At 30.5% G+C, this 19275-nt stretch overlaps 1 protein-coding gene across 1 annotated transcript in view; it reads left to right on the plus strand.

The window, feature by feature from the left end:
* The window catches only part of LOC144844788 (uncharacterized), a 65650-nt gene that overhangs the window by 38274 nt on the left and 8101 nt on the right, over positions 1-19275 (plus strand). The window contains exons 24-48 of the mRNA XM_078701850.1: positions 186-242; positions 1725-1847; positions 2285-2398; positions 2522-2644; positions 3252-3365; positions 3652-3768; positions 4338-4451; positions 5036-5149; positions 5441-5572; positions 6176-6292; positions 6512-6636; positions 7289-7517; positions 8414-8527; positions 9185-9304; positions 9831-9956; positions 10502-10615; positions 11064-11204; positions 13149-13259; positions 14306-14422; positions 14816-14935; positions 15339-15467; positions 16539-16652; positions 17353-17475; positions 17926-18039; positions 18266-18373. Of these exons, the coding sequence (XP_078557976.1) occupies positions 186-242; positions 1725-1847; positions 2285-2398; positions 2522-2644; positions 3252-3365; positions 3652-3768; positions 4338-4451; positions 5036-5149; positions 5441-5572; positions 6176-6292; positions 6512-6636; positions 7289-7517; positions 8414-8527; positions 9185-9304; positions 9831-9956; positions 10502-10615; positions 11064-11204; positions 13149-13259; positions 14306-14422; positions 14816-14935; positions 15339-15467; positions 16539-16652; positions 17353-17475; positions 17926-18039; positions 18266-18373 (3030 nt within the window). The remainder of the gene's footprint in view (positions 1-185; positions 243-1724; positions 1848-2284; positions 2399-2521; positions 2645-3251; positions 3366-3651; positions 3769-4337; positions 4452-5035; positions 5150-5440; positions 5573-6175; positions 6293-6511; positions 6637-7288; positions 7518-8413; positions 8528-9184; positions 9305-9830; positions 9957-10501; positions 10616-11063; positions 11205-13148; positions 13260-14305; positions 14423-14815; positions 14936-15338; positions 15468-16538; positions 16653-17352; positions 17476-17925; positions 18040-18265; positions 18374-19275) is intronic.

Consider the following 19275-nt stretch of genomic DNA (forward strand, 5'->3'; position numbering starts at 1 on the left):
TTTTCAAAATTTACGAAACCCCTTGCACCTGCATATGATAGGTTTTTAATGAAGATATTTAAAAAATTATGCTTCAAAATATCCTCATCGTTACAAAATCAAATGCTCGGAAACCTTCATTGTGTATTCACATATTTTTGTATCACACGTGGTTCACCTTATTCTATTATTCATCTATTTGTAAGGTTCGCCACCCTCATATCCTTTCACTACACTACCTACAATCACTGATGCTTTTACTAGTAAGTACTGCACGATTCTAAATGTAAGGTGCACGGCTTATATTTTCACAGCAAAAATATAAATAAAATTTTATACTCAACTGCATGATCAATGAGTTTGAAGTCACAATTTAATATTTTCAATCTTGGACTATTTTGAATCATAATTTAACTTCTACTTTTTTTTCTCTATTTAGATTGCATTCTTCTGTTAATTCACTTTGTATATGTAGATTAGCATTTTGCAAAATCATAATCATGCATGATGTGCATTGATATCATTAGATTATAGCAGTACATTGTATAATTACACAGCAGGCAAAGAACATTAATTCTAAACCGCCCGGTGATATACTGAAATTTAATTAATTAATTTGAAACGATAAAGATGAGGAAATCTGTGAGAATGAGAAAAAGTCGTCCCAACCGAGACTCGAACTCGGACCGTCTGCTTGATATGCAGTTGCCCTAACCATTAGACCACTGGGGGTTTCATGGTATTGTTCAAACTCGATTGGCTAGCGACTCTTTAACATTCTCGGCGTGGTACGGCGGAACAGCACTAGTCCTCAGTTGTACATTGTATAATTGTTGCAAAATTGAACTTCTTAAATATTTGCAATCATATTTTTTTGCAGAATCATATATATTGGTATTTATTCAAAATAGTTAAAACATAGCAGCAAAAATGCTGAATTGAGTTCTAATTTACATGAGGTAAAAAACATCAAAATATAATATATACATGCTAGCAACATGTATATCGTTGGCAACTATTGTATACTTTGTGTAATTTGTTTCCATTATCAACAAGAATTAAATTTTACAAAATAAAAAAATTTAAATTATTTCCATTTGAACAACACTCATTAAAACAATAAAAAATATTTTAACCTTGTTGAAAATTTGTATGGCAAATTATCATGAAATTAAAATCTACTTAAAATCATCAAAATAATCATTTCTTAAGAAACATAATTGTAAAAATGTTATCAAACCAGCTATTATTTACTACTGACTCTCCTAGTTTGTGCTGCTTATTGTCTACCACTGATTTATTCATAATACAGAATATTTTCATATCTTTTACATCCTTCTACATTTGAATAAGTCTGCTTATTTATTGATGCTTAAAATGGTTCTCTATATCTGTTTTTCTTGCATGAAAATTGGCATGATGATATTTTTTATTTCTTTGAAAAAAATTATAAATAGATATATACATAGAGAGTATTATGAATTTATATCAATTGGACCAAAATAGTTGCTTTCCAATCTAAACAGTGACTAAGTCACTTTGATAGTACTGTAATGTACTCCTGAACAATAGGAAAATAAATTTAAAAAATACAAACAGAATAATTTGGCCAGTTTTTCAACAAAATGTCTGTACTGTGTAGTTTGGAATAATTGAAAATTAAATTTTCCAAAAAAAAAGAAATTATAATAAAGCTACTTTTTTAACTGAAGTATTTCTAATGATATTTATATTGTTAATGATAGCTCCAGATACTACTGTACCATGTGATCCATCGCCATGCATGAACGGAGGTGATTGTCTTCTGTCGGGGAACACTTACGTTTGCTCATGCTCAGAATTATACACAGGAACACACTGTGAAATTGGTATGTACCAAAAATAGAAAAAAATACCAATAAAGGCCAGTTGACAGCGGTAACAGTACGCGGAAAACCGCGTGCTTGTCTGACATACAATCTGTATCTGTCCCAAGTGGGTTTCCAATCAACCATCAGCCTGCTCCGTATTTTGTGTAAATGGTCATAAGAAATAACATTCTATATTTCTGTTTTCCATTTAATGCACTTACTATTACTGCTCGTATGTGTAAAATGGCCTTCAGATAATAAATGGTTTACTTAATTGAGAAATAAACTGGAAATGTTAGTTCCCTTCTGTGTGTGCAATTTGTAAGACAAGGTACAAAAGAGAAAAAGAAATAAACTCCAGCAAAAATCTGAAACTCAATTGAACCATACTGTCTTACATTGTCCACATGTCTATGATTAGTTGCAATAATGATTTATTTGTTTACACTATATAGCTATTGCATGTTTATCAAGTTTATGTCATGTGACAGCACGGTGTGAACCTGTTTCTATAAATTCCTACATCTGTTATTGTGCACCAGGATACACTGGGACACTGTGCGACATAGGTAGGAGTGTTCACAATCTTAAAAATCAAATTGAAACAGTGATAGTTTGATGGTTTACACATTTTAGACTTAATTTTATAAACTGTATTTTCCAAAATAAGGCCTATTTTATTTTTATTGCAGAAAATACTGTGGCAAATCCATGTAATGTAGCACCTTGTATGAATGGTGGAGTATGCCAAAACTACATTACTTATTATGAGTGTGTATGTTTAGCAGGCTACTCAGGCGATAGATGTGAACTAGGTATTTATTTATATTTTTATATCATGGACCCATAAATTCCATGTTTATATTGTTTATCATTGATTATTAGGCAATCTTTGTTCCACATACGATATGATATTTTAAGATGATCATGTCTAGAATAATGTGGACAATCAAGCTATACTTTGTGGACGTTTAAGGCCAAGTTTGAGGATGTTTGGGCCCAACTTTAAGGAGGTTTGGGCTCAACTTTGAAAGATGTTTGGGCCAAACTTTTTGGATGTTTAGGCCCAACTTTAAGGAGGTTTGGGCTCAACTTTGAGGAGGTTTGGACCCAACTTTGTGGATGTTTGGGCCCAACATTGAGGAGGTTTTGGCCCAATATTGAGGATGTTTGAGCCCAACTTTGAGGATGTTTGAGCCCAACTTTGAGGATGTTTGAGCCCAACTTTGAGGATGTTTAGGCCCAACTTTGAGGATGTTTAGGCCCAACTTTGAGGAGGTTTGGGCCAAACTTTGAGGATGTTTGGGCCAAACTTTGAGGATGTTTGGGCTCAACCTTGAAAGATGTTTGGGCTCAACTTTGAAAGATGTTTGGGCCTTATATATTTTTCCACTATTAACATGCGTTTATTTGTCTTCATAGTGAGTAACCCATGCTCTTCTAGCCCATGTCAAAATCAAGGAAATTGTATCAATTATGTTACAAATTATGACTGTATATGTCAAAATGGATTCACTGGAACAGACTGTGAAATAGGTATATTTGTTTTATACAATACTAAAAAATACTTTTGAACTGTTAAATAGTAGGCCTATGATTTCGATGTTAAACTTGTTAATTAATCATGAGAAAGAAGCTTATTGCAATAGATTAAAATCTAAAGTCATTGCAATCTGTCCCAGCAATATCAACTAGATTTTTATAAAACCACAACAAACCATTTGAAACAAAATGAAATTACTGTAATAAAATGCTTAGGCAACGAAACTGAAATGATAGAATGCAGTTGACAAATTTGAATAAACACTTTTTCTTTTTACAGAGCAAAACCCCTGTTTAAGTTCTCCATGTCAGAATGCTGGACAATGCAACAACTTCTACAGCTATTATACATGTACATGTCTTGTTTCTGGATACACAGGATACCATTGTGAAATTGGTATGTACTCAATTTAGTATAGTCTTTAAATTAAAGTCTCAACAACATTCCTATATATATTGTAAAATTTAGTCTCCAAAAACATTTTCTGTTAAAATTAATCAATTTTACATTAAACTTTCATGAAATTGTGTATTAATACCCATGTCCTATTAAAATGGTTGGTTTGTGTTTCATCCATGCCTATACACAAAACTCTGCTGAAAACAAGGTTGATTGAATAGGCCTACCTTCTAAGTACAGTGATCTAATAGAGTACTCTACCAAGACCCTGGGCTAACTTAATATGTCTGTCAATTTTATTTGTTGACATAGGATTCATTCATTTATTCATGGTCAAACACAGTAAAATATGTACATGGTTTGAAATTATTTTGTTTGTTCAAAGTTAAAAATTTACATAAAAATATAAAAATGAGTTAAAAAGGTTAAAATATTTTAAAAAACAAATAAAACACATCATTTAAAATACAAAATACAAGCAAGATTGGTGTTTGTAAGGGTAGGTAGGAAAGCCTAAGTAAGATTCAAGTATGCCTAACATATTGTAATGGTTTTTACCTTTAAAGTTCCTAATCCATGCTTAAGTAATCCATGTCGCAATGGAGGTACTTGCTCAAACCAAGTGACGTCTTATTTCTGCATTTGCTTGAGTGGATATAGCGGTGTTGTCTGTGAGATAGGTACCGTCAAGTTGAAAATCTTTTTTTTTTATCAATTCTATATTTTAACTATTTTAAAACTTTCTTTTGCGGGTTATTTGCAATCAATTTTTTTCAAACAATTCCAAAATGTGTTATTTTTAATATGAATTTTTATTTTGCCCCTATACCCATGTGTATATGTCACTATATAAACCGAATTATTGCACTTTTTTAACTTAAATTTTGTGTTTGTACTTTTATTTAAATGTATTTTTTATTTGCAGTATAATTTTCATTTACTTATTTTAAGAATAAATTATTTGGCACTATTACACTATTATTTTTAATTTATTAACAATATATTTTGTGGTAAGGTTATTGTACAATTGATGTCGTGTGCTCTTTTAGATGGTTTAAGGGTTTACTATTCTTTTATTAGCATTATTAAACCACCTATTAAATACCATGAAATTATTTTAACGTATAATAATGATTTTCATTAATTCAATTATACTAAAATTCTCACTTTTTTTTTCACATTTTGAGCAAAGGAATTTTTGAAAGAGAAAGAAACATTTGTATTTGTGTCTTCAAACTCTTATTTAATTTGTTTTTGTTTATAGTTCCTGACCTTTGTAGCAGTAACCCATGTCAAGGCAATGGTATATGTACTAATTACTACACATCATATACATGTTCCTGTTTCTCTGGATATTCTGGAATCAATTGTGATCCAGGTAACTTTTTTCATAGTGACATTTTCTTTCCACAATTGTAGCCATTGCGTCTCACAGTCATTTTTGCGTAAATGCCAATTTACACAGACGAGCGGTAACGGTAATAAATATCTAATCTATGTTATTTGTTATGACCATTACATAAAACGCTGATTGGACGGGTGGTTTTCGCTCAGGATTAATTCTAAGTGGGACAAGCTACACTGTAAATTGGCCTTAACAGTAATTATTTTTACCTAAGGTGTTTTATTCACACTTTTTAAATAAGCTTTTTTTTATTTGTACTTACAGATCCTCTAGTAACTCCAAGTAGCAACCCATGTGAATTGAACCCCTGTCAGAATGGCGGAGTATGTTATCTGCTGGCTAATGCATATGGTTGTTCCTGTCCTAGTGGATTCCTAGGACTCCATTGTGAAACTGGTAATTTCAACAATGAGCATAAATTAACGTTTAAATTAGAGGAGCAATTAGAAGGGAATATGTGTATATAATTGCTATGTTGATGTATTCATTATAGTTACGAACCACCTCGCATCATGCAGGACGGTCCTGCATTTCAAAGTAATTTTTAATGCAACACGCATTTTTAACAAACTCATGCATGACCACATATTTGTCACGCATTTAGCAGAAGTACTGTATATTTGTTATCACAATTAAAGAAGAAACTGCATTTAAATTAATTGGTATATTTTAAAAGTACAGAACATTATGCGAGTATTCATATTATAACACCACACATGTAATATCAGGGGAAAATTACAATTAATTCGCTTTGTCACAGGCCCCCACGAGGGCCCCGCCCCCCACCCCCCACACATCAAAAAAAGTTTGTGCCGTATTTCAAATTTCTCAGATTGGTAACAATGACTCATTGTCATTATGTGGTTCAGCAACGTAATAAATCGCCTTTCTACCGGACAGTAATTCCTCATTTCTTAAAACAAGGACTCAAATCTAAAATTATCTTTTTGTTGGCTGTAGTGTAAAATAAGTATTGTATTTGTATTCCTTTTGTAACAGATGTAGATGTGTGCGTAAGTGATCCTTGTTTAAATGGTGGTGAGTGTATTAGCCTTTCGCTTACGTACACTTGTCAGTGTCGACCAGGATACATCGGCTCACGCTGTGAAACTCAAGGTATGTTTTCAAAATGTTGGTTTGTTTTTTTATTATTTATTAGCATAGAACAGTAGAATAATACCATTACATTTTATTACGAGTCAACCAGTAACACCTGTGTGTATTATTTAAAAATTTATTTAAGGGAATAAAGATAATTTTTATAATTTACTATTACATTGTTTTTCATTCAATGTGATGAAGTTACAGAAGGGATATTTAATTATATTTATTCAGGTACCATATATTATATTAGTGTGACTATAATATCTATCAATGGAGCACAGGCAACATTCACAAATGACTTGGACAATCCAGCCTCTGCGTTGTACATACAGTATGAACAAATCATATGTGATTCGGTATGTAAATTCATCAAGGTTTTATGTTTAGTAATATCATTGTTGATTTATTTATTTGAGTGTTACCGTAGAACATAAGACATAAGAACAACTTTATTATCTCAAAACAGAAGAAATTACACATACAAACAAATTTAGATATAAATAAACACCACCAAATGAGGGGTTTATTCGGCGCTATACAGCAGAAACAGACCCTTTATGACATTTTCAGTGCAACTATGTCACTTTATCAAGTCAAGTATCATTTATTGTCATTTGTTTTAAGAAAAAAACTGTTTGGCGGAGCACAATATCCAACGGACACAACACAAACTCAAAACATAAACATGATGTTTAAGGCTCTAATAGCTCCTGAAAAGAAACTATTTGTAAATCGTGCCTTATTGGCCTTAACAGAACGAAATCGGCGACCACTGCGCATCAACTGGAACATACTAGAGGCCAGATGAAATTGATCATCTTTGATAGCCATTGCCTTTTTCAGAAGACGATCCGAAAATATGTTATCCAAAGGCAATTGTGCAGATCCAATTATACGCGATGCGGTCTTGACTATTCTATTTAGGTCTTGCTTTTCATTTTTATTCTATTGTTTTAACTTCACCCTTTGTTTATTGTCTCTAATCAACATCAAATGTTTCCATAACAGCTCACTACCAATGTCTATGATGGAAGTAATCAAATATCAAGCAAGGCAGAAACATGTGATATCTCTAGCTTCAGTCAAGGGAGTATAGTTGCCATCATTGCACTCACATTTCCTGATAATACAATAACTGATAGTGATTTAACGACGGTGCTTTTCGATTCACTGGATAACAATTTATTGCCTAATACTGCCTTTGCAGTGGATGCCGATGCTATTACAGTAATTGAATGTAAGTTTGTGAAGTGTGCTAGTACAGGGGTTTATTCAGGATTTGTTTTAATGAGATTGAGAGTGTTAACATAATATCAAAAGTCAAAACTATAGCAAAAATTTGTTTTACCTTTGTCCATATGTTAGTAGACCTTGATTCAGATTTGATTTGAATTTATTAGGAAATCATCATAAAAAAATACATACAAAGTGATAACATTAATTACTGACATTACAAATAATACATTTATAAAAGATTTTCCAGGATAGCCCAAAAAGCTTATCAGCTTATTTCCATTAGGATCCTTTTATAATCTAAAATATAAACGTTAGAAAGTATTGCATTAAACACGTAAATATAACAAAAACAATAATATGTATAAAACAAGTTAATTAAAAGACTATGATTGACTTACAGTTATTTGGTTGAACCTTCTCCTCCTTACATGCTTGAGATGGTATAATAGAGCTCAATACGTTTATTAGATTTAACTGAAATAAACTGATATTAAATAAAATGTAATAATGCAAAGATTGTTAAACAATACTAAACTACTGTATGAAACCTTTCGATTTCTGACGACCTAGAACCTACATACAGTATCATGTCTTGTTATTAGTTTGATTTTTTTTTTAAATTGTCTGACTCAATTTCGTTGATTCTAAATCCAGTTGACTACCTTGGATTCTGTTATCACAGAAATTCGCATTTAAACTTCTTTGGGTGCATGGTCAAAAATACATTAACAACTTGAGGCAAATGTTGTAATCCGTAATTTACTCAATATTCAATATTCTAGGCCTTAATCGTTGCAAATCAAAAGTGCTCATTATTAACTCTTTAGATCATTCACATTACAAAAGTGCCTTGTATAAAATAGTTGTCTAAATTCTAATACATGTTTTGTATTTTAGTAAGCAACCCATGTACATCAAGTCCTTGTGTTAATGGAGGAACCTGTACAATACTTGGAAGTAACTACGAATGTATTTGTCTTCCAACTTATATGGGTACCAACTGTCAACAAGGTATAAGCTATTATCAATTTTAATTACAAATATTTATAGCTTCTAAATTTTAGTTTTCATATTGGTTGAAAAAAATTCAGTGTATTGAAGGTATCGAAAATACAAACTATTAAACTGTGAATTTACAGAAAAAACATAAGCAAGATCAACCATGCATGTAATTTAAAAACCTAATAACAGTCAAATACAAGTAAACTAGTATTTGGCATGGTTATCTGTGTGGTGAAAATTCATAATTTTTGATCTACACATAGAGATATTATAGTGAACTATACACTATAATATCTCTATGATCTACACTATTATATCGTATATGAGTTTTCTGTCCAGCCGGGCAATGTAGACCGTACTCTTCTCATATCAGTACAGGGCATGAAGGGTCAGCCATACTTTTGAAGTATGGCACTGTTGCCCATTCCATGCATAGTAACTTTCTTTTGGGTCTTAATAATAATTGTTTTTTATATCATCTGAGCCTTCCAAGTTGTCTAAAGACTTCCATTATATTTGTAATCTGAGCTTAAAAAGGCGTAAATATCTGTCATTATGACAAATTTTTGTTAACAATTTAAAAGTTTTAACCAAGATTAAACAAAAAGGTAATAAATCAAAATGTTTAATGTCCAACTATTAATAATGTACCAATGTTCTTTACAGTTGTTTCTGTAGATCTGTGTGACAGTAGTCCATGTCAAAATAATGGTGAATGCATGAACTATGGTACATTCTATGTATGCACATGTCCAGACTTTTACATGGGATTAAATTGCGAAACTGGTAATATTAAATTTTTTGTTAACCTTATTGAAAGTAATCATAATAATGCAAGATGTGATTTGAGTGTTGATGATTGTTTTGCCATGAGTTTAGAATATAAAACAGAAAAATTGTTTTTCATGGATCTGTCTATTTTGTGACATTCTACAGTAACTGTATGGACTATACACAAAAGGAAAATGGAACAGATTTCTTTCATTGTTACTGTTTAAATATTTAATATATTACATTTAGGTTCTACAAGGCAAATCAGCTTAATATCTGCAAAATGTTTTGGCACACATGCCGTGTCATACAGTATCTATACTTGTGTTGGTATCTATTTTTAACGTCCACTGGTGGTGTTACAGAAAAATAGACAATAACTATTGACATGTGCCAAGGCTATATATTATATATTATTATACTACTCTTTAATTCACAGAATCTGATTGGTTATTAATATATTATTACAACAATATTAATACAACTTTTAACTAACCTTTTTTCTCCCATGATCTTAAACTGTTTATAACTTTGAATACAGCTACTACAGATTCAGATGGAATGTGCGCTCTAAATCCTTGTGAAAATAGTGCAATTTGTGAAGTTGATGGCTCAACCTTTAAATGTACTTGTTTGAATGGATTTTCTGGTGACACTTGTCAATTTGGTACACAAACCCTTTGTTCTACTATATTTTGTTTTGTAATACAGTTCACTTCAATTTAAATCTTCTTGTAATGCTTTAACAAAATAACTGATTTGAGTGACCATAAACTGCAAACAATAATAAATTATATTATTTATTGTAAAAGATATTATAATGAATTTACATAAAAATCAGTGTTGTTACATTTCCTTGTGCATAATAATGGAAAAAATAAGGCAAATAAAAAAAACTATTTTTTAGAATCAAACTAGTAGAAGTTAAAAAAGTCTTGTCATACTAAAGTTCACGAAATAACAGAAATAATAAGAAAATTAAAAATCAATCATACTTATTAACATAATTGATAGTTTTTTGTTAAATTATCTAAATTGTTATAAATAATCTCTTTAATAATATTAAATCAATACATTCCACTTGTATCAATTACAAAAATTTATTGAGGATTTTGATAAATAAAACTTTTTTAGAGTTAGATATTTATTTTTTCTTTTATTATAATTTTTAAATTTCTATTATATTTTTTATATCATATTATTTCCATTTAGGACCTGATTTATGCATTGATGATCCGTGTATGAATGGTGGTCAATGTTTAAGCCATTTTACTGAATATTCTTGTGAATGTTTAGACAATTTCTATGGCATTCATTGTGAATTTGGTAATATTATTATCTTCTTCCTATATTATTTCTTTTCATTTTTTTATAAACTTCTATTTATTTGTTATTTTAGATTATATAAAATTCCAAAATACTGATTTTCTCCTTTTCTGTTATTGCATAAAAAGCATTAACTATAATCTTGAAATAAAACTCTTCGTTAATGAAGAAAATCTAAATTGTTTTATTTGTACAACAGTTCATACCGACCAATTTTTGTTCATTTTTACTTCTTTTTTTCAGTGGTTCCTATTTTGTTTCGTATTCAATAACAAAAATTAATTTAATTAAAATAGTTTTGAAATATTAAAATTAGGAATAAATTTGTAGATGAATTTGTTTTCTTTGATTCTTGTTTTTGAAAGAACAGTGTTTATTGCATATTGATGTATATAAATATATATTTTTTATCTGTTTCCAAAACTTTTTTTTTACTCTTCTGGCTTAGTTGGTACTCCAACAACTACGGTAATTACACCACAAATGTGTGATGATAACCAGTGTAAAAATGATGCTGTGTGTGTAGTGGAAAATAACATACAAAGATGCATCTGTCCCTACGGATATAGTGGACAGTTTTGTGAAAGCGGTATTTTTATTTCTTGTTTTTATTAAACTTCCTGTTTGTTTTCATTTAAACATTTTCTCTTAAATTAGTACAAAAAGATAGGCTATAAACAATTCAATTTTTCCAGAAAATACCTTAATGGAAAACTTGTTTAGTATAAAGTTAACTCTATATAATATAGCAATATTCCCCAAGATATTTAGCTATAGTCACCACTTTAAATGTTGAAATTTTGAATTCCCTGAATAAGTAAATAGACTAAATGAAATGATAGGTCTGTATCATAAATGAAGGACCAGTGTACTTCCGAAACTATTTTTGCTGGCAATATTCGCCAGAATAGATTGTTTGTCCCCAACCTGATTTAAGAATGATCATTAAAAAAATGTGGTCGAACCCTTAAAGTGGAGCTACACTCAGACTTTCTCAGCTTATATTATGTTTAAGTATGTTTAATTGAAAGTGATTACATACAAAAAACAGGGAAGATATGGCAATATTTTCCAAAAACTAATTTCTAAAAAATCGGTCAGAAAATAGTGTTTTTTACTACATTACACTTTTTCAGTAACTTAGGGGTTATTAGTTTACAATACGTCGCAAAACGCGTTACACTTAGCGACTGACGCGTTTTAGTCGCCGGTGAACGCGTTGGTGAAATGTCTCCCTTTTGGTAAATTATGTGTTGGAAAATGGCGAATCAATTTTATACCAGGGAGTTGTAAAATAATTTTCACAACTCCCTGTTTATACACACAATTAATACGATTTGTTTAGGCCCAAGTAATATTTCCGATAAAAATGTCAGCATAATTTACATGTAACATCATGATTTGCACAGTACAACAACAGCATAATAATCTTAATCAAATTGCTTATTAATTTTATGCTAGGCCTAGCTAAATCGTCTGCTCAGCCTAGCTAGCTAGACTTGAATTCATGTCTAGGTAGGACTGTAGTCATGGGTTCGAAAATGCTTGGTCGTTTCGTCCCATTTATCGTTCCTGGGTTTTCTCGCACATTAAGAATTGTGAAACACAAAATTCTCTACAAAACAAGACTGGTATTGCTCAGAATAGTAACGGATGTGGAAGCTTATGTCTGACTGAAAAAGCAACTATTCAGACACCCTATCATGGCCCATGGGTAGTGAGGCCGAGATTGGGTGCCAGAACAAACTTCACTGCTGTAAGGCTATCAGGCAGCCAGCTAGAGGCCAAGCAGCATCGTTACATACCTAGACTCTAGTAGGCCTAGGCCTAGCTTTATTGAATATATAGCCACGTCTTTCTCAAATCTCGTTAAATTTGACATTTTAGTAATAATCTCATAATCACTTATTACACTGTGAAACATGATAGGGTCACATCCAGAATGTTTTAATATACTTTTCGCCCGTCAAAAATAACATCGCGACAATAACAGATCACCAGCTGCAGTGTGAAAAATGTTGTGAGAAATGTCACGTGATCATACTCCCTAGCAAAGTAAAAAACCCAATTGGACCCAACGGGGGAAAGTGTCTATTTACGCGAAATTGCGCAATGTATACGCAATAACAATACCAGAAATAAAAAGATCTGGAAAAATTACATATAAAAACATTTTACATTTTTTTTTTAGTGAAGAAATTAATTTTTTAGGAATATTCAAATATACCCCCCTTTTGCATGTAAAAGAATAGGAAATTACAAGGTATCCCCCCAAAACGCAAAAAGGCGTGATTTTCAAGAAAATCATACTCATTGAAAAAAATTTCAAAAAAATATGAAGTATGAAGGATGATATTTTTAAAGAATAGTTGAAATGTATGAAAAATAGCAATTTTCTGGGTGGAGCTCCACTAAAGTGTAAACATCATATACTAGATAGACCATGCCCTACTGATTCTGGGTAACACCTGATGTTTTCAGTAATAAATCAAATAGATATGTTCATTCACAATAATTATTATGATTAATTCAGGACCATGTACGAATAGTACAAATTGTCTTAATGGAGGCCAGTGTTATGCTACCAATGATTTAATTGGTTGTATCTGCCCAGATGGTTACATTGGTAGTCAATGCGAAAGGGGTAATTAAAAATTCAATATCAACTTTATATTTTTTGGTTTTTAGCGCCTTTTTCTCTGTTTTCATGGATTCTTTACTCAACTAAGATTTTTGTATCTTCTTATGTTAAAGCCAATATAATTTTTTTTTATTTAAACCTTTTTATTATAGTTGCTAGTGCTGGTGAACGGGGATGTACTGTATTTCATTCCAAACATCTTCCAATCCGATAAAAAGGAACCTTCCTTTTCACTTAGTAGCCTACTGTACATGTTGTTTGTACCTACCACACTCCTTAAAGTGATCTTATTAATCAACCTTTACTTTACTGGTAGGAACCCCCTACTCTCTTCATAGCTATCCATGTGTACTGTAGTTGAGGTGTTGTTTTTGTCCATGTGCTACCCATACAAATAGAACCATCTTCAAGTACAATTTGCTTGATGACTATTTTAACTGCAAACTCAGTGAATGTGTAAAGGTTTGATCATATTCTGAATACAGTATTATGAATCAAAATAGGTTTGATTGAAACAGTAACATTTTATAAGACTTTTATAATGACACAATTTGAGAATCATCTTGTTTCTGAAATACTGTATTGCAATGATTGTTAATTGTTGATAGATTTGGAGAAATTACATTACCACCAACCCAACTGTCTATTGTGTTTTTTGAAGATTTATCAGTTGACTTTTTTTCTTTAAATTTCAATTTATATTCTCATATTTGACATTACATGACAATGTGCTTGAGAATCTAAATAAACTTTTAGAATCTTTTTGACTAGTTCTATCAGATTTTGTTTTACATTATTGGTGTTGGAATTTAGTTTGGAAGGCTTCTTATATTCAACGTATTACCTTTATACTTTGATCTGGTGATTTTTTTTTTTTAAATAATTTTCCATTTTATAAAATTTTGATACATTCTGGTTGATTTTTGCATAGTATTGTAGTCTTTAATTTATTTTTTTTTTTATTTTGTTTTTTTTTTATTGAATATTGTGAAATAATTATTATAGTTAATAATTAAAAATTGCTAAACAAAATATGTTTACGTATATAGAAAGTCCTTGTATTGCCCAGCCTTGCAAGAATGGTGGTGTATGTCAAATCTTGGATACTTCATCTTATATCTGCATGTGTGGAGATGGTTATGTTGGACCAAATTGTGAAGAAGATGGTATATACTACAGTATATTTTGGAAATTTTTAATTGCCATTTTCTTGATTTAAGTTTATCAAGAGTTTTTTAAAAGTGAATGTACAGTGATCCTTTAATGTGTGTGCCTTGGTTGCTTCCTGTTGACTTACTTAACCAAAATATTTCAAAAAAATCAAATAATATCAATGATCTTGACAAACCTATGGTTGTTTATAAATGAAAAAGCTATCAATTAATCTGTGTCTATGGGAAAGAGAGTCGTATCTACTTAGATCAATTTATGACTTTTGGAAGTTACTCATAATTGAGGCTATACTCTAGTAAAGTATGAACATTGTTCCTTTTTCACTATCAAGAATTACAATTTTCTTCTCTCTGTTTGCTTGAACATAATTTTTAAATTTATGACAGATGGTGTAACAGAAGAATGCACAGATAATCCATGTGGTGAATTTGGAATTTGTTTGATGGAGAATGACCAGCTGAGATGTGTCTGTGGATTGGGGTACACTGGAACTTTTTGTGAAATAGGTAGAACATGTGCATTTGTTTAGAACAAGGCCATAAATACTGAACATTTCACAGTAGCTTGGACACAAAATAAAGACAATTATATCCTGAATATCGGGTGAAAGCCTGAGTTCGGCTCCTCCATACATGAGCAATACAATATTTTCATCCAATTTGTATAAAGTTTACTAATTTGTGAATATCGTAATCTAGATAATAATTGTATTTTATATACTGTAGAGTAGCTATAATTTGTAAGATGTTTTGCTTTACTTTAGAGCTATAAATGCTAGGCTATTGATCAGGATGTCAAGGGTTCGAGTCCCACTGAAAAATTACCGTTTTCAATTGTACCTAACATATTATCTTATAGCCTAGCCATCAAAATCATAATTTTTTATTTCCGTACATGATTTATTTTAAGGTCCAGATAACCCGATATGTGACCGATCAACTTGTAACAACGGCGGTCAATGCTTTGCCTTCAATGACACTTATTTTTTCTGCATCTGTCCAACTGGATATACAGGAACTTTCTGTGAATTAAACGATGGTATTAGTTCAACCTTTATTCCCTTATTAAAACTTTCTTTAGGGTTTAAGGTACTTGATTAATTTCCATTTTGACATTTTTCTTGTGGTTTTGGAGGTTTTTGTGTACTTTTAATTTTATAATTTAATTGACATTGTTTGTTTTTTTCAGAAATACAGTAGTGTCTAGTGTTTGAATTTGTTTTTTATTTTTTACTTTTACTACTTTTAAGGACATTTATCTTTATATTGTATGTGTATATTTTTAATTTTCAGAATTAATAGTTTCAGATATTTGTTTGTTATTGATGTATCCATAACAACATGGGCATATTTCTTTTCCCTAATTATTTACTATCTTATTTATTACGTAAGACTAGTTCTTACTCCATGTCACTTTCTGCAGTTATTGTATAAAGAACAAGCAGGCATTTGGACTACATTCCGCTTCTTTTACTTTTGATTTTAATTTCTTATACATAATTTACATTACCTCATTTTATACTATTTTAAAATTGTTTGGTACTTTCTACTGTATGGTTTTCTTCTGATGCCTTTCATTACATAAAGGGATGAATGAAGTGGAATATAGTAAATTTATTTTTTGGCGAGTACTTGTCTGGGTAATGTAATACGTCAGTACAGTCATGTGTGCATTTACAGTCCTCATTCTACAACTTATGACATAATGGTGTTGCAATGGAATGAATATTCTTTTTTAAATGCATTATTAGCCCGCTTTGTATATACAGTATATAATCATCTGGTGTATCAACACTAGATATCCATTCAAAACCAATTAGTATTTGGTTCCTTTTTATTTAATATAATAAAATTATAAGAGTTAATAATAATAATAAATGAAAACTTATATAGCAACGGTGTCCCCCACCCATGTGGAGCTCATGCTTTGTGCATTAGCAACATGCGAGTACATCAGCGAATAGCGATGGCTTCAGCAATCTATGTTGTGCTTCTGAAATATTCCATTTTCATTGATAGAACATTTATACTTGCTATTTTGTTTAATGATAGCATAATGTCAAACCTAACAATTTATGGTCAAAAAAACTAAAAGAAATTTTCTTTACAGTGACAAACCCATGTAACAGTAGTCCTTGTAAGAATAATGGTTTATGTGTTAATCAATTGACATCATTCACATGCTCCTGCTTTGATGGATACAGTGGATCACTTTGTGAAATTGGTAAGTAAAGGCCCATTACACTAGGATGATAACGATCGACTATAAGTAGACAAATGTGCATTTTTCATACATAAAACAGAAGAAATATAAGCACTTTTTATTCTAGAACTGTAGAATAACCATCTATGCTTCCTTTGATGAAAATGATATTTTCACACGTCCAATAAAATGACGTCATGATTAGTAAGAGCAATGATATCGTGACAATACAACGATTTTATTGTTTTTATTTATCATGACGTCATTTGATTGGAATTTTAAAAATATTATCAAAGACAGCATAAATGATTATCCTATAGTTCTAGAACGATACCCTTTCTAATATCTTTTGTTTTATGTAAAAAAAATGCATGCTTATATATTTATCGTTAATGTCCTAGTGTAAATGGGCCTTAAAACTACCAAAAACAACCCTCCAACAGAATTGTACCACCTCATCCAAAAATGGAAACAAATTGGATTTAACAAAAGAATTTATAATATATAATATAGTTTAAAATATTTTAAAAATCTTAAAATTCATGATAATCAAAATCAGACTGAACCTTCATGTTCAGTAAATGTAAAATGATAAATTTAAATTCAGTTTTGTGCATTTCATATTTCATTTTGTAATTGAGAACTTACTTTTTGCAACATTGATATTTTAACAATAAACAATTTTAACAATTTGTTAAATTTAATTTGCTTATTTTTTTAGAACCTGTTTCAACTCCATGTGCGATGCTAAACTGCTTAAATGGTGGTTTATGTATTGAGGTTTCTAGTACGGTAGCAAATTGTGTATGTACACCAGGTTTTACAGGCTCTCAATGTGAACAAGGTAGAATATGAAGTTCATTCTTTATTTTCTGTAATTTATAACAAATTATAGAATCTTTATTACTTTTGTATTCCGCAATATCAAAGGTAATTTACTGTAGGCTTATACAGATAAGTTTTTAAATTTATTTTAAAAGAATCCAGAGTGGATCATTATTATAATTATTCCCAATTTAGACAATTTACCAAGGATAAACATAAGCGAATTAATTCACTATCCTTCTCAACGGTGGCAACCCTGTTAACAAGACAAAGTCTTATTAAAAGTCATTTTCTCGTGAGAAAAAATTATGACAGAATTTAACCAAGAACCACAGGATCTGTACTCAAGTATCATAACCACCAGACCCACTTCAACGCCAGTAAATTAGTCAAAATATTGTTATGTTGTTGTTTAAAAGTATTTTCATAGCACATTTACAATAATAATAGTATCATTTTATTATTATAGAACTGAACGCATGTGAAAGCAATCCATGTTTCGGCAATGCAATGTGTACAAATCTTTATACATCATACATCTGTGCCTGTCCACCTGGGTACATTGGTACAAATTGTGATCAAAGTAAGTACAAATTATGGATATAATATTGCATTTACAAAATCAATTTCAGTTTTTCTTACTTATTCGATGATAAAACTGTACTGATTAAAAAATCTGTAAAAAAATTATTAATTATTGTTCATAATTTTAAATTTTATTTTAGATTAATTTTTACAGAATTACTATATGCTACATCCCTCAATCTCCCCTAATTCTTATTGTATGTTGTAATATTATTTCATTATAGCGCCTTGCACCTCTAACCCTTGTATCAATTACGGGACTTGTGTAGTGGAGGATAGTGAGTATATATGCATGTGCATCACTGGCTGGACAGGCGACAATTGCGATGTTGGTAAGTTTATCAAAATTAGAATATAATTGAACAATAAATATACTATAAAAATAGTTAGCCCTGTCCACTGTGACATTCAATGCGTGGAAATGACTGGATCATGCATGTAAACTTGTAGAAAGTTACGTGGTGCAGGAAGTTTTGTTAAATGTGTGCAAAACTTTTTTTTTCTTTAAATTCGTAAACAATGCTGCATTACTTTGCTAGTTGAATACTGTGTACAATTCATTTAGTGAGTTTATGAAATTGTAAACTCTTTAAACCTCAACAATAGTTTCCTCATAAATTCCAAACTGGCTTTGTCTTCTTTTTTGAAAACATGTTTATTTTGAGAGAATTCATTGTTAAGGGGAGTTTAATGTATTCAATTTAAGCTCTAATATTTCAATGACAGTGTAAAAATATGAATGTTTAAACTAGCTGGAAATCAACAATAGTTTCCTAACTAAATTCAGAACTGGCTTTAATGTCTTCTTTTATTATAACATGTTCCATAACAAAAAGCATATAAATATTTATTTGAGAGACTTCATTGTTAAGGGGAGTTTAATTTATTCAATGTAGCTCTACTATTTTAATGACATTGTAAAAATATGAATGTTTAAACTAGCTGGAAATCATTAATCTTGTTTTTATTGAGTCTGGGCAAAGGGAAGCTTCATTTATTCAATGTAGCTCTACTATTTAATGACATTGTAAAAATATGAATGTTTAAACTAGCTGGAAATCATTAATCTTGTTTTTATTGAGTCTGTGCGAAGGGGAGTTTCATTTATTCAATGTAGCTCTACTATTTTAATGACATTGTAAAATGTGAATGTTTAAACTAACTGGAAATCATTAATCTCTCCTTGTTTTTATTGAGCCAAGGGGACATTTATTCAATGTAGCTCTACTATTTT

The sequence above is a fragment of the Antedon bifida genome, chromosome 6 (genome assembly GCF_963402885.1).
Source record: "Antedon bifida chromosome 6, ecAntBifi1.1, whole genome shotgun sequence".
Classification (NCBI taxonomy): Eukaryota; Metazoa; Echinodermata; class Crinoidea; order Comatulida; family Antedonidae; genus Antedon; species Antedon bifida.